This window comes from Pteropus medius, unplaced genomic scaffold, assembly GCF_902729225.1.
Source record: "Pteropus medius unplaced genomic scaffold, Ma_sr-lr_union100, whole genome shotgun sequence".
NCBI lineage: Eukaryota > Metazoa > Chordata > Mammalia > Chiroptera > Pteropodidae > Pteropus > Pteropus medius.
In genome coordinates, this window is record NW_024354875.1 from 35,263,316 (window position 1) to 35,277,960 (window position 14,645).

General features: G+C 49.7%; 2 protein-coding genes and 1 long non-coding RNA gene across 8 annotated transcripts; 2 read left to right on the top strand and 1 right to left on the bottom strand.

Moving 5' to 3' along the window:
- Positions 1 to 2: 2 nt before the first annotated feature.
- HOXD9 (homeobox D9) lies at positions 3 to 2,188 on the top strand. Its single transcript, XM_039855752.1, has 2 exons — positions 3 to 902; positions 1,248 to 2,188. The coding sequence occupies exons 1-2, from the start codon at positions 128 to 130 to the stop codon at positions 1,487 to 1,489; spliced, it is 1,017 nt and encodes a 338-aa protein (XP_039711686.1). The 5' UTR covers positions 3 to 127; the 3' UTR covers positions 1,490 to 2,188.
- A 4,605-nt stretch (positions 2,189 to 6,793) lies between these two features.
- HOXD8 (homeobox D8) lies at positions 6,794 to 9,981 on the top strand. Of its 2 annotated transcripts, none has more exons than XM_039855756.1 (2): positions 6,794 to 8,165; positions 8,549 to 9,981. In XM_039855756.1, exons 1-2 carry the CDS (start codon positions 7,601 to 7,603, stop codon positions 8,839 to 8,841), a joined length of 858 nt encoding a protein of 285 aa, XP_039711690.1. In that variant the 5' UTR covers positions 6,794 to 7,600; the 3' UTR covers positions 8,842 to 9,981. The 2 variants fall into 2 exon arrangements, with proteins under 2 accessions (XP_039711690.1, XP_039711689.1); XM_039855755.1 differs by having other exon boundaries at positions 6,801 to 8,165; positions 8,546 to 8,892.
- Positions 9,506 to 14,645, bottom strand: LOC120597073 (uncharacterized). Of its 5 annotated transcripts, none has more exons than XR_005651329.1 (4): positions 14,374 to 14,645; positions 12,654 to 12,921; positions 11,921 to 12,043; positions 9,506 to 9,898 (listed from the first exon to the last, which is right to left on the bottom strand). It is a non-coding gene; the product is annotated as an uncharacterized LOC120597073 (long non-coding RNA). The 5 variants fall into 5 exon arrangements; XR_005651327.1 differs by having other exon boundaries at positions 14,361 to 14,644; XR_005651326.1 differs by lacking the exon at positions 14,374 to 14,645 and adding an exon at positions 13,933 to 14,069.

A 14,645-nucleotide genomic window follows, 5' to 3' on the forward strand; every position in this document is an offset into this window, starting at 1 on the left:
ATCACGTGGGCCGCGCGACCAATGGTGGAGGCTGCAGCCTGCGAACTAGTCGGCGGCTCCGGCGCCGGCCGGGAGCGACGCCGCGGCGGGCAGTGTAACCTTGGGTGGGAGCGCACGGCGCCTCAAAATGTCCTCCAGTGGCACCCTCAGCAACTACTACGTGGACTCGCTCATAGGCCATGAGGGCGACGAGGTGTTCGCCGCGCGCTTCGGACCTCCTGGGCCCGGCGCGCAGGGCAGGCCCGCAGGTGTGGCCGACAGCCCAGCCGCCGCCGCCGCCGAGTTTGCCTCGTGTAGTTTTGCCCCCAAATCGGCCGTGTTCTCCGCCTCGTGGTCCGCGGTGCCCGCCCAGCCCCCAGCGGCGGCGGCGATGAGTGGCCTCTACCACCCGTACGTGCCCCCGCCGCCCCTGGCCGCCGCTGCCTCCGAGCCTGGCCGCTATATGCGTTCGTGGATGGAACCGCTGCCCGGCTTCCCGGGCGGCGCGGGCGGCGGCGGCAGCGGCGGCGGAGGCGGCGGTGGTCCGGGCCCTGGTCCCAGCCCTGGCTCAGGCGGCCCACCCAACAGGCGCCACTACGGGATTAAGCCTGAAACCGGAGCGGCCCCGACCCCCACCGCCGCCACCTCCACCTCCTCTTCCACTTCCTCGTCTTCCTCCTCCAAACAGACTGAGTGCTCCGTGGCCCGGGAGTCCCAGGGGAGCGGCGGCCCCGAGTTCTCGTGCAACTCGTTCCTACGGGACAAGGCGGCAGCGGCAGCTGGGAGAACCCGGCCTGGGGCAGGGATCGGGACCGGGACAGCGTCGGAGCCCTCGGCTTGCAGCGACCACCCGAGCCCAGGCTGCCCGCTGAAGGAAGAAGAGAAACAGCATCCGCAACCGCCACAACAGCAACTTGACCCAAGTAAGTGCAAAAGAAATTGCCCCCTGATTTATTGCTGAAACCTGTAAGGCTCGAATGTGCAAAACTGATAGTTTTACTAACCTATAAAAACGTCTAGACGCCTACCTTAGCTTAGGCGAGCAACACACATCCATAAAAAAGCTTCCCATAACCACCTACTCTGGGCGCGCGGTTTGTACGGTAAACAGAGCGCAGGCATTAAGGCTTTTTATGATAATTCCCCAAGTTGTGAAAAGCGACCATCCTTGGTGAAATTAATTTAACGACCTCTCTCTCCAACCCTGTCGTCTCTCCCTGCCTGCCCTCCGCCCCTCGCTCCCCGTCTCCAAACCCCCCTCTTCATAGACAACCCTGCCGCAAACTGGATCCACGCTCGCTCCACCCGGAAAAAGCGCTGTCCCTACACCAAATACCAGACGCTGGAGCTGGAGAAGGAATTCCTCTTCAACATGTACCTCACCCGGGACCGGCGCTACGAGGTGGCGAGGATTCTGAACCTCACAGAGAGACAAGTCAAAATCTGGTTTCAGAATCGTAGGATGAAAATGAAAAAGCTGAGCAAGGAGAAATGCCCCAAAGGAGACTGACCCCGGGCGGCGCCGGCTGGACCGCTCTGCTTTGCAAAGGCAGTGCGGTTTTGTTTTGTTTTGTTTTCTTTGTGGGTGCTTGGTTTCCAGAAACTCTCCAGCGATTTGGATATTTCATCCCCTTTTCTAGGTAGAAATGACTGTGTGGTTGGTCTCTGTGAGGTATTTCGGGGGACTATTTGCTCGCTTATGTGTTGGAGAAACCAAGTGGCTTTGGGGTTTTGCCCTGTACCGCGCCCTCTCTTTCCTACCCCGTTGGTTCCTTAGGAAATGCTGTATTTTGTGAGTGCACGCTGGCTTGAGCAGCCTTCTCCTTTGTAAATGTCCTCCATGTTTCTGAAAATTGCTGTAGTTTAGCTCCCAGCGCTGCTCAAGCTGGGGCCACGCGTGCCCCACTTCCCCGAATGAAGGCAGAGCAACAGTGCGGAGGCTCGCCGAGGCCTGGCCGGGTAGCCCACCGGTTATGAAAGCCCTTTCTTCAGGGAGCACGCGGGCCCTCAACTGAGACCTGGAAGGAGGCAGAAAGAGGAGCCCGGGGCCTCGGGTGGGCTGGGGGGTTATTCTCAGTGTACTGGTGGCGCTGCTGTCTCCAGCTCATGTGGCCCTCCCGGTTTCTGCCTGAGGACCAGTTGTAAACGTTACCGCTTTTTACCAATAAATGCTGACCTGAACAAACAGAGCCCAGACGCTGGCCCTGAACACTGTGTGCCTGCTTTCTCTGTCTCTCTGCGAAATATCACTCTCACGGGACTTCTCCCCCATCCCTGGGAGGGAGACACTGCTAAAAATCCAGAGTCCTCCCACCTGAGTGGTCCCTCTGATGTGCCTCGGAGTCTCCTTTTGTGTGGGAAGACCCAGTCTAGAGCACGGCCCCTAGGTGCGAGTGGCAGCCCGTTTATCCCCCAGCGTGTTTCCTCAGCAAACCCTGCCCTGGATCCAATGTCAGCCTCGCAGTAGTGCCCAGAGGAACCCAGGGGCCCCAGAAACCAGGCACCCTCTTGCTGAGGCATTGGCACACCGTACCCCAAGTCTCCCTCTGATCATTTAGTCCCAGCCATCCACCCCCACTCTCTCCAAACAAGGGAAAGGCAACTCTGCACTCTCGAGCAACTTCTCCAGCTCGGCAGGTCTGGCTGGCTACGGGAGTGCTGAGCGGTCAGACTGTGAGATTTCGCCCCTCCCCACAGAAGCCCCAAAGTGACCTTAGCAGATCAAAATGGTCAAGGCTCTTCTCCCCAGTTACCCCCACCCACAGCCCCTCCCCCATCCAGTTTCTGTGAGCGGTTAGCCCCCAGCTTGGCCCTTCTGAGGGCCGCATTCAGAGGCTAAAATGAAGGTCATTGTAAGCGAGAGTTCGGGCCCAGCACAGCTTTTGTGGGCAAGAGAGGCGGAGGCGCCGGGCAGCCTGGGCTAGGCGGAAGGCGGGAGAGGTGGGGGGACGATGCCAGAGTTTGGGGGTTCATGATAAAAGAGGGGAAAGGGGGGCTGGGAGGGAAAGCCAAGGCCCAGATCCGGCAGAAGGTGCTGCGTACCCCCGCCCCTGCGACCAACCCGATACCTAGGGCTCTTTGAAAACAGGAAGAGCCAAGGTGTCATAAAGCCATCGAGCTGGCGAGACGTCTGGAGGTAATGAGTTTACGACAGGCCCGGCGCTTCGCTTTGAAACCATCTCATTTTGATGTTTGTGTTTGTAGGAGGAAAGGAAAATGCAGACAAAACTGGGTCTTAAAATCTGGACAATAAAATATAAACAAGACTGCGTTGGACCAAGAAGACAGGGGCTTGGGAGGCCCCGGTGGTGTGAGCACCTAGGAAATTGAAATGGGGGTGGGTATGAAGGAGGAGATGATGTATTTTTGATTTTTAAAATGGTTTGGTTATTAGAATTAGCCTACAGTGGGTGGCTCTTTATAATATTTGATTGTGGCTGTAGTCTAGCTTGTTTGTTTTTTTTTTTTAAATCAGCTTCTTATTTGGGGGTGGGAGAGTTAGTGATCTTGGGTCATTTACTCAGGCCCAGGGTTTCTCAGCCACATGGTTTGCGGCAAAAGATGAACTTACTTAAATGCCTTTTACGGAAATATCTGGCCCTGGACTCCAAACTTCATAGCAAAAATATCGTTGGAAATTATATCTATTTGCTTATAGAAAATACAATAGTTACTGCTGAATTGGAGGAAAGCGTTTTTGAAAATGAGAAAAAAAGATTAACCTCACAGAAAACATCTAAGCTGATTAAAATCTTCGCTTTAAAAAAAAAATTCAAATGGAATGCTTAGTTAATTCATTTTATTCTGTGACTTTTGATATAAATTTAAAGCCTCATTTATGGTGCATAGATGTTCTAATAAACACAGCCCAACAGGGCCTTTCCAGACAACTACTCGAGATCTAGCAAAAAAACCTTTAATTTGGTTTCTATAAGCCTCCCCACCCTTGCCCAGCGAAATGGGCCTGAAGCATTAAAATTACAAATTTAAAATAGCAAATATTCATTCATGATTCAACACTAACAATTTTAAAAGAAAAATAATAACTTCTATGATTTCTTAGTTTTTGCCTGGCCCTTCTGGGTGAATATCCTGTTGCAATTGAGATTTAGAAAGTTGTGATTTTTGATAAATCTAGTTCATCCTCCTATAGTTATGGGTTACTGTAGAATGGGGACCTACTGTCTGGCAAAAGAAAAACCGGAAATTTTTGAAAAATATACTACTGGAAGCTCTTGGGAGCACAGGTATCTTTGGCATTCAGGAGCCCCTGTTTGCTGTAGCTGACTTTTTGACAAACAAAAGGATGAAGCATCATAAGTGTTAGCGATCCAAGCCGCAAACTAAAGAACAAGATTAGAATTGGTTTGAGTACAATAAAGGGAAGTCAAGCTCTGTCGACTCTAGGTGGCATTTGGCCACTAGAGAGCGCCGTTGCTCCACTTTGTGATCTCGTAAAGCAGGAGTTGTACAGTGGAGGAAGGTTTTGATTAGGAATATTTACAATCGTATTTTAAATTTCAAATTAGGATAAACTTAACAAAAAAAAGAAGCAATGTGCACTATTAAATTCTGCAGCCATATTTTTTCTGTATAAAATTTTGGTTTAGTCAGGATTTCAGAAAATTTAGACTATGGCACAGCTGAAACTATATAATACGTTATGGTAAGTTAATGCATTCAATCAAAATAGAAGCTTGTAAAAGCATAGATCTTTATTTGCGAAGTTAATCGCGCTCTTTTTCCATTCAGATTATAAACAAAATGCTTGAAAGAAAAACTAAGTGTTTTGTCCCAAGAGGAAACTTGTTGTAATAACATTTTTTTAATTAGGCCAGAATGTGTAGAAATGAATTTTGTAGTATGTATTTCTTTTTCATCCACAGGAATTACACAGTTCTAGATGGTGCTTTGCATTATTAAGATCTGGGCTCACTCTTCTTTTCCCCCAATTTCAAACCCCACTCTTTTATCGAGTGTTTAAATGCGCGTGCCGCGCGCGCACACGCATAAAACACAGCCCAAACGGTGAAATAAAAAAAGGCACAATTACAAAGTTAGTTCCAAGGTTTTGTTGAAAATAATACTCTTTTAATTGGATTTAGGCAAGACTGAAATACAAATCGTTAACTGTCAGAATCTGTTCGTTCGCCTTAGGATCTAAAGGAAGTTTTACCTGGAGATAACCCGCAGAAAACAAACACTCAAAACACCCCCTACCTTCCACCAGCCCCGCAACAAATCTCCTACACTCTACTAATTTAAAAATTAAATAAAGCATGCCTTTTTCACCTGGAGCTTTATTAGCAATCCGTTTATCTTAACCATTTCCATCCATTCCCTATAAAAATAATTGAAAGAGTCTTATCTTGTTATGCCTTTCCATTTCGACCTTATTTTCTCCATTTGCAAAATATAACATGCAGTCCACTCGGACTGACCTCAGGATCGCACTCACAGGCTGGGGCGTACTTGAAATCACTCGCCTGCTGCGCCTTTGGGGGCTATCTGAGATTTTTAGACATTTGTATTTGGCGTGAAAAGCCGTCATAGTGTGTTTCAGCGTTAGCGGTGGAACCCTGAATGGACTCAGGGCGTGTTTTCCAGGCTGGTTCCCAAGGCCGGTGTGCCTGGCGCCCTTACAACAGTGGATTATCACCCAAAGGAAAGGGGCTCGATCACGCAAAAAGTCCAAGAAAAAGGCCAAGTAGGCAAGGGAAAACTCACTCAACAGAGACCTATTACAGTTATTGGACATTAAAACGAGAGTAGAGAAGGGATAAATATGTGGAGGAGAGAGGGCTGTCTGTGGTGTAACGCCAAGCGGCTTTAGAGAGAGCTTCAAACTCAGGAATATTTTGCTGATTCACATTCGACTTGCTCACATGAGTCGGGACGTTTCTCTTCCCCTCGCTCACAAGTTAAGATGAACCTTCTTTTTCCTTTTGAAAACTTACTAACTTTTAAAGCAGAGCCCAGCGCCTGTTCTCTGCAGTAATTACACAGGTTTGGCGGATGAACTAGAATCCTTAGCGTGAGATGGACGCCTCCTGCAGCTGCCTAGAACCGGAGGGATCCGAACACAGGCATGGAGGTTTGTGGGGGTGAGGGAGAGGAGCTCGGGGAGTCGGCCCCCGCCCCGTGCTCTGTCTGGGGCCACCGCCTGCCCTGGTTCGCTTCGTACCAGGGCTGAGACCCGGGAGCCGCGCGTCCTGCCTGAGGAAATAACACGCACCCCAGCATGAGTCCTCCTTCCCGCCTTGAAACATTTCTGTCCGCTTTTCTATTTACTTCCTCAGCAATGCTAATGCCTCCCTCCCCACATTCTTCAGCCTCCCCCCTGCGCCTGGTGCTGACGTCTATCAAGGGTGAAATGATGGAAACTATATTCATGGGCATGATTTCCATTAAATATCAATTAACCTAGGAGCCTCAGCCAGGCGTGCAGTGCGTCAAGGGTAAATGTACATCTCATTTCCACAAGGCCCGCTCGGCTGGAAAAGACTTAGATTCGCTTTGATAATGCCAGGTTTGGGGGTCACCCTTGTGGCCTTGTATCAAACCATTTGGATGGACCCAACCCTTAAAGTTCGGTCCAGCCCCTCTACACTGCTTGCCCTGTGCTCTGGGTTGCGCCCGAGTGTCTAGAGGTGCAAAAGCCAGAGGCAACTTCTGCGGGATTGCTCCAGGAGCCGAGGGAGGTAGTAATTTACTCTGCAGCCTCCTGGGAGTGGCCTCCTCACACCCCCTCCACCACCACCACCACCACCAAGTGTAAGGTACTGACGCGCCCCCGCCCTGCTGGCCGCAGCCCACATTCCCTGGCCCCACGGGCACAGCGAGCCCTTGGCGGTGCGGCTTTATGGGCCCCCTTTAAGGCCGGCGGAGGCATCTCCCGACGAGCGTGAGGCGCCCCGTCGGGAACATTGGTGTCGCCTCCGCACGGATCCCTCCGCGCGGTTATCTCGCCCCCATCTCGCTCCCTCTCCGCGCAGTGGCGTGGTGCGAAAATGCCTCGCCGGTGCGCACCGGGGCGGCAGCCTCGGCGGCGGCGGCGAGAACAGTGGGAGGGGGCCGTGAGGGGGGGCGAGGTGAGAGGTGGCGGGCAGAGGGTGTTTTTTTTCTTTTCCCTCCAGAGTGGGGGTTTGTAAACCGAAGCCAAAGAGTGTCCCCGTGGGCCGGGCGCACTTTTTTCTTGTCCCTATGCGCACAGGGCCGCCTGCTGCCTGAGAGGAAACTGAAGGCAGCAGGGCAGGTCACCCGGGGCGTCGGCGATTATATTGCGGCCGAGCCGGCGCGCGCTGGGAGAGGCCAGGCGGGCGGTGAGCGTGGGGGCTGGGTAAGGCCCCAAGCCCCGCGAGGGAGGCGACGCGAGGCCAAGGCGGCAAGCGCGAGACCCGGGCATGAGCGCCCAGTATCCCAGCGCCTGCGGCTGCTGAGGCTGAGAGGCAACGCGCGGGCGGCAGCAGCAACGTAACCCGGCGGCCCCAGCGGCGCAAGCAGCCGCCCCAGAGGCCCCCGCGGCAGTGCGGCCGCGCTGAGGCGCGCTCCCTGTCTGCTCCGCGCCGCCCGCCTGCCCGGGGCCGCCCTACCTCGGTCGCCGGCTGCCGCCGCCGCCCCGATGAGCTCGTACTTCGTGAACCCGCTGTACTCCAAGTACAAGGCGGCGGCCGCAGCGGCAGCGGCGGCGGCAAGCGAGGCCATCAATCCCACTTACTACGACTGTCACTTCGCGCCTGAGGTCGGCGGCCGCCACGCCGCCGCCCTGCAGCTCTATGGCAACAGCGCCGCCGGCTTCCCGCACGCGCCCCCGCAGGCGCACGCGCACCCGCACCCATCGCCACCGCCCGCCGGGCCTGGTTGCGGTGGTGGGGGCGGCCCGGGTCCCGGCCAGGACTACTTCCACCCCGGCGGGGGCAGCCCGGCTGCAGCCTACCAAGCCGTCCCCCCTCCTCCTCCGCATCCTCCGCCTCCCCCCTGCGGCGGGATTGCCTGTCACCGGGAGCCCGCGAAGTTTTACGGATACGATAACTTACAGAGACAGCCGATTTTTACGACCCAGCAAGAGGCCGAGCTGGTACAATATCCTGACTGTAAATCGTCCAGTGGTAATATTGGCGAGGACCCAGACCACTTAAATCAGAGCTCGTCTCCTTCTCAAATGTTTCCCTGGATGAGACCACAAGGTTGGGATGCAAGTTTTTTGTTGTTGTTTTTTTTTTTTTTTAAGCGGGGACAGGGGAAGAAATCGTTCACGTTCTAGCTTTAAAACTCCCTTTTCTTCTCCCTCTCCTACTTCTTGCACAGCTACAGTGGCTGTTGTTCATAAAGTAATACAGACTCTCCTCCCTGAAGGTAGAAACCACGTAAAGATGATGGGCACAGAGTAACTATGACGACCTTCACTCTGTCTCTTGCTTGTATATTCTGTATATACCAGAGCTAAAGAGAGTTATATATATTCCATCCTTTAGACTCATTCCAGAAACCTCCAGCAATCTGCAGAGGCACCGTTACATTTTTAAGACGTTTATTTCTCTCTTTCTCTTTTTTTGGTTTTAATCAGCAGCTCCTGGTAGACGAAGAGGAAGACAAACCTACAGTCGTTTCCAAACCCTAGAGCTGGAAAAGGAATTCCTTTTTAACCCTTACCTGACCAGAAAGAGAAGAATCGAGGTTTCCCATGCCTTAGCTCTCACGGAGAGACAGGTAAAAATCTGGTTCCAGAACAGGAGAATGAAATGGAAAAAGGAGAACAACAAGGACAAATTCCCGGTTTCCCGACAGGAGGTGAAGGATGGGGAAACTAAAAAGGAAGCCCAAGCGTTGGAGGAAGACAGAGCTGAAGGCCCGACGAATTAAATTCTACCTTTAAAATTTTATCATAGACTATTAAAGCTAATGATCAACATATGCTGGTGGACATCACCTATTTTCTTTGTCGGAAAGACTTTACCTATATTTCAAGCTACCTTCATGTCACTGCTCTTGAGATTTCTGCGCTTTGAGAGGGATTTTTTAAAAAGTTTCTAGTATTTCATAGAAGCAGTCCTTGAGCTGTCTTATGTGAGGGAGATTTGATACTGACCTTGTAGCGACATTTTTATAATGGTAGTTTTCAATGTCTGAGCTGGTGATTTGCCTCAACAACGTAAACTTCCTAATGATTAGCACTAAATAATTGAACGTAAAATGCTTTATTAATCAAACAAGTGCACTTGAACATTTTAAATCTTTTCTTTATGGTGAGTAAATTAAAAGAAGTCTATTAATTTTTTTAAAAAATTATGCCTGCAAAATATTTACTTTATTTTATTTGATTAAAATGTATTATTTATGTTTTTTTCTTTCTGCTTTTATAATAATGGTTCGGGTGCTTTTTGTTTACTTCTAAAAGGTTTCTTTATAAATGTAGAATCTCTGGGAAAAGTTTGGGCCAAATATTTGAAAAGCACATGTTAGTTGAAGAGTGTAGTCCTGGCTCTGCAGCTTCCTTAAACTTGAGGAATGTTGGGCCAGTGACAAGTTTCAGGGCAATGTCAAAGTTGACATTTAATAACTTTTCTATAGTCTATACAAATTATGGCAATTTAATTAGAGTGAATGAATACTTGAAAAGCTAATTATAACATTTTCATTCATTAACTTTTCACTCTGGCAAGTTGCTCTGTGGAATGCCTCTCCTTTCTCAACTTGCTTTCATTTTGAACTGCGTTTGGTATTGTCTGAAACTGCTAAGTCTCTAGGCTGTAGCCACTGCTGTGATTCCAGTTTTTGAGTAGGTGCCATATTTATTTGTATTCCCTTCACTCTATTTGCACACCCATTTTGAGCCAACTTGCTGTGTGCGTTTCAGATGTCGGTTGGTACGTCAGTCCTCTGTTGTTCTCCAGGATGGTCTCACTCTTTTGAAACAAGCCTTGAGAGCAAATGCAGAAAAATGAGTGTAAACAACCGCTCCAGAACATAGCTAGCTCCTTGAAAAAAAAAAAAAAAAAAAAAGAATTTTTCTAGAGCTATGTCTTTGAGCGTACAAATAACCCTTTTCCTGAGTTGGAAGGATTACCTGGGCTCACACAAAGCAATGTTCTGCTAAAGCTTCTATTTGATTTTTTTTTTTTTAAAAAAAGAGGGGGTTACATGCACTCATACTATAAAAATAAATAAATACATGTAGGGGAGGGGGCGCTCGCTCTCTTTCATCCCAGAGAGGACTGGCTAGGCTATCCTAGCTTCATCTTGCTCTAAGTAACCTTGCTAAGGTACTGTGAAAGCTTTGAACTTCACAGAGGACTCGAATCAACCCAGTGTGGGAGGACCCAGAGTCCAGGTTACACCACAGCTTATTCCGCGGAGTCTGCATTGATGCTGGGTTTGGGGATCTGTTATTAACAAGATATCCATTTTCCATACCAGGCTGCTCCTGCAGCTGCCATTTTATGAGAGAAGAGGAGGGGGAAGAGGGGAGGGCGACAATAGGAGAAATTCAAGTAAACTAACATTTCTCCCAGTAAAAGGGAAAGCATCTTTGTCAGATAGACATTGAAGAGCTCTCTGCTTTTTCTAAGTGTGTTTATAAAGACGTATATTTTAATTTCTAGACTGGCATTTATTGCAAAGGTAAGAAAATGGAATCTTGTAGTATAAGGCCTAGATCACCCCCTCAGGCATTGGTGGACCAGGGGAATGTTGGTACTGATCAGGCCAGAAGCAAAGCACCACCTGACTTTCTATCCAAGGAAGAGGCAGTAGCTATGGCATTTGTTGACCTGAGCCAGGAAAGACAATTTTAAGTCACAGGTGGCTCAGGGCTTAAGAAACATTTGCATGAGAGGAGACAGCTGCAAACGTGCATGCTGGATTTGGAAACGTTTTGCTCTGTGTGCTGCCTGAGCCTCTGCTGTTGGCTGATACAGAGCAAGGATGCCAAGTGCCGAAAAGTGTGGCTAGGGAACAGCCTGGGGGCGGGGGAATAACTTGGCTAAAGACTGGTGCTGGCTAAATTTCAGCTGCCCTCCTCCATTTAAGGGACTCCTCTATTAGCAAAATTTGTTGTCTCATTCAAGAATACTCCCCAAATATCACTTTTAGAGCCACCGATTTGGGCAAGACTATCAGTGGGGGACCTTGTACATGACGGATGTGGAAATCAAGGAAGGAAGGGGAGGTAAAAATGTCCTTGTTTCCTCTGCGTTCTGTGTCGTTCTATAAATGCTGTACCTTCTGGCCTCAACATCCTTCTAACCGCATGGTAAAATCATAGCTCGTGTACAGAAAAAGACTGCTGCAATTACTGGTGTATTTGAGAGTATTTGTACGTATACAAATTTGGTAATTTTTGGTATATATTTGGTGGATTTGTACATATACATAGATTGCACGTGTGCACAAAGTGTTGGTCATAAATGTTTCCTTTTGTAGCTGAGAAAAGCATAGATTTATCTCCAAATAAAGAGCTCGTGGAATTACACATCACACACAGTCATCACCTTTTCCTCACGGTGGCTAGAAACCCCCCATCTTGGTGTTTCGTGCAGACAGACTCAAAGTGACAAGTGTAGAAGATACCCTTGTAATTGGCTCAAATCTGTAAATATCCGAGGGTTGCAGGCAACAAACAAGAAAACATTTTTGCTACAGAAATTTGCATAAACCTTCAGAAAACCCTTTGCAAACCCAAGCAACTGCTTCTCTACCCTGGACTGCTTAGGGAATCTGCTTAGAGAGGTCTGTAAACTGTTTAGAGAAAAATAGGACCCTTTAATGTTAACACTGAATGAAAGAACCAAGCCTTCTAAGTGATTTAGTTTCTCTGTTTGCAAGGACCAGAAACAAAAGAGGGTGTAGGTCTCAATGGTTCCTAGAGAAAAGTCAGTTCAAGGACTGCCATTTTGTGAGTTCCCATTTTGTGAGGTTCCACAAAGCCCAGTATATCCCTTACCTCTGCACAGAGTGGAGTGGTAGTGGTGGTGGTGCAAATATGGCTGCCTTTTCAGCGCAAAGAGTCTTTTTCCAGCCTTTCTTTCCCAAGCTGAAAAGGAGGGTCATAAAGCTCTGCTTTTATCTGGGTAGAGGAAAATTGACAATTGAGATTATGTCTCAGAAAATTTTAGAATTGAACAATCTGTTCAATTCCCCATGTATTGACCAGTGCCAAGCGTTCTAGTTTGGGAGGGCCCAACAACTTGCCCCATTTTCTTGTATAATTAAAAACATTGTTTTATTATTCTTCAATGCAGAAGATATTGCTGTTTCACATCCAAGCTTGTGTCCTCTGCTTCCCCTGTGTTTACTGAAAACTTGGGCATCTAAGGATGGATAGGGGTAGAGAGAGGACATTTTAATGGACCCTGGCTGCTGCTAAGATTCCCTCCAACAAAGTTAAAACCCACTGACTTTCACTAGAAAGAATATGACTTTTGCTGACAGATGGCAACAGAAGTCCCTTAATCAGAAACATCCAAGGTCATCGGAACTTTTTCAAGGAATACAAATGACCTGTTCCAGAGGGTACTATGCACTTCCTGCTTAAGTCCACATCCACTTAGGTACTTATTAGGTGTGAGGATGTTAATAGTGGAGAACTTACACATAAACACCCAATGCAAATATTTATAAACGTACTACTAGAAGTCTAAAGACAGTGTCCTTGAAAGGATGGGGAGAGGACTTACCTCTTTTAGGCGGGTTCTGAAGCCTAGATGGCCATGCCCATGCATTAATGATGTAGGGACTGTTGGGGCCAGCCAAGGACATTTACTTTCAGTGGAGATTCACTGGAGCAGCTCCTATCAGTAGTGCGAAGGGAATGTGACTCCTGCTTTTGAAGAAAAATGACTTTTTTTTCCCCAAGGGTGAAACTGAGGAGTCGCTCTTTTTCCTGAATAAATGAAGTCTCTCCTCTTCGATATTGAATTGAGCAGGTTTTTCGATGGACAAATACTTGGGCAAGAGGGCAGAAACCAGAATTAAATTCCATAGAAATAATTGCACTTAGGGGAGACTTAAAGCAAGAGGTGTCATAAGGGGTCCAGAAAGATTGCTTCTCTTCTAACCCAGAACTGCCCAGGAGGATGTTTCTGCCAAAATAAAGGCCAGGTATTGGGAGCTCAAACTGCTATCTTGGAGTAGTTGACAAGTACCTAAAACCATTTCCAGCCTTTGAGCTGGTTGGCGACACTCCTACCGCAGAAATTACCCCAAATGGGAAGGACCCCAATTAATATTGGAGAGGGATTAGGGAGGAGAGCACTCTATTTCTTGGCCTGCAGATCCTAGGTTTTCTGTGCAAGATCACTGATGCTGGCTTGCCAGATGAGAGGGGCAAACCCTCCAGAAAATGCTTGGCTGCCTCCCAGAGCGGGCCTTTTTTTGTCAGGAGAGGGGAGGAGAAGCCCAGTGCCCCCAGTAAGAGGAGACTTGGAGAGAAGTGACTGCCAGGATCACCAATCCAAGCACCAGTACACCGCACTAATTTTCCCTCTAACACAGTGTCAAATTGAGCAGAGGTTTAGCGCCAAGACAAAAAAATGGGGAAAAAAAGAAAAGAAAATCCTAGAAAAGGAGAGAGAGCGCGCGAGCGAGCGCGGGCGAGAGTCAGGAACCATGGAGGCAAAAGAGGCAGAAAGAGCAGAGGAGACCGGCTTAGAGGAAGAAGAGGAGGGAGGAAGAGGGGAGGGAAAGAGGGAGAGAAAGAGCGAGGGAGAGAACAGGAGAGGAAAGAGAAGAAAAAACATGGCGCTTGCGAGCTGTACGTGCAAAATCCGCAAGGAATTGCAGTAAATTCCTTTTTGTTTGAAGAAAATTTACAACTTGGTAATAGACCTTTTTATGACCTATTTGCGGTTGTCATTGGCTGCGGCTGGTCATGTGCAGGCGCCGCTCGCCTTCACGGCCTTTTTCCTGATTTCCCAGGCGAATTTCCCCCCGCATTCTGCCTTCCTAGAGCCTCACCCCCTCTTTTTCTAATCTTTGTCTCTGCAGAGGTGGGATACACTCGGCGGCTGCGGGAGTGCGGGGTCCGCGGCGGCTTCAGCTCCCTCCCGGCGCCCAACTTGGCCCCACCGCCGCTCCGCTCTGCCGGGCCGCAGCGGCCTCAGGAGCGGGTGGGGAGTCCAGCGGGCGGGAGAGCCCGGAAGGAGCCCCAGGCGCCGAGGCCCCCGCTGGCGCCGACACCGCCTGCCGGGAGCAGCGAGCCGGCTCCGGGTGCCGTAGCCGCGCGGTTCCCACGTGGCTCCTTCTCCGACATGAGCGGGTCTCTGCCGCCCAGAGTGCGCGTAGCGCGGCAGCGCCTAATGGATTACAGCAGCGGCCCCGGCCGACCCATGCCTCCAGCTTAGCAGCCTCTGGGTAAGAGTCGCCCCCACCCCGTGCCCCCTTACCCTTTCCCCGAACCTGGAGGTGGCTGTCTGCGACCCCTGCTTCCTAAACACTCCATCTTTAAGTGGTGTACCCGGGGGTCCCAGGTAAGGTCAGGCCGAGATCAGAAGCCAAAGGGAAGCCCCACTTCCTCTGGAGGTTCTGAGAGGTGGATAGCAGCATACAGGATCCCACTGCCTGGATCGAGAGCCCCTCAATCCCCACCCTGGGAAGAGTATGTAGTTCCTGGACGTCTCAGCTTTGCCGGAGGGTCCCTAAAGGCACTCTGTTCTATACAGCAGTGTTCT

Bases quoted from the DNA above. Each gene is read 5' to 3' on its own strand.
- HOXD9 (XM_039855752.1), top strand. From the start codon at position 128: ATGTCCTCCAGTGGCACCCTCAGCAACTACTACGTGGACTCGCTCATA. The intron at 903-1,247 runs GTAAGTGCAAAA...CCCTCTTCATAG, and splicing joins ACAACAGCAACTTGACCCAA to ACAACCCTGCCGCAAACTGG.
- HOXD8 (XM_039855755.1), top strand. From the start codon at position 7,601: ATGAGCTCGTACTTCGTGAACCCGCTGTACTCCAAGTACAAGGCGGCG. The intron at 8,166-8,545 runs GTTGGGATGCAA...GGTTTTAATCAG, and splicing joins TCCCTGGATGAGACCACAAG to CAGCTCCTGGTAGACGAAGA.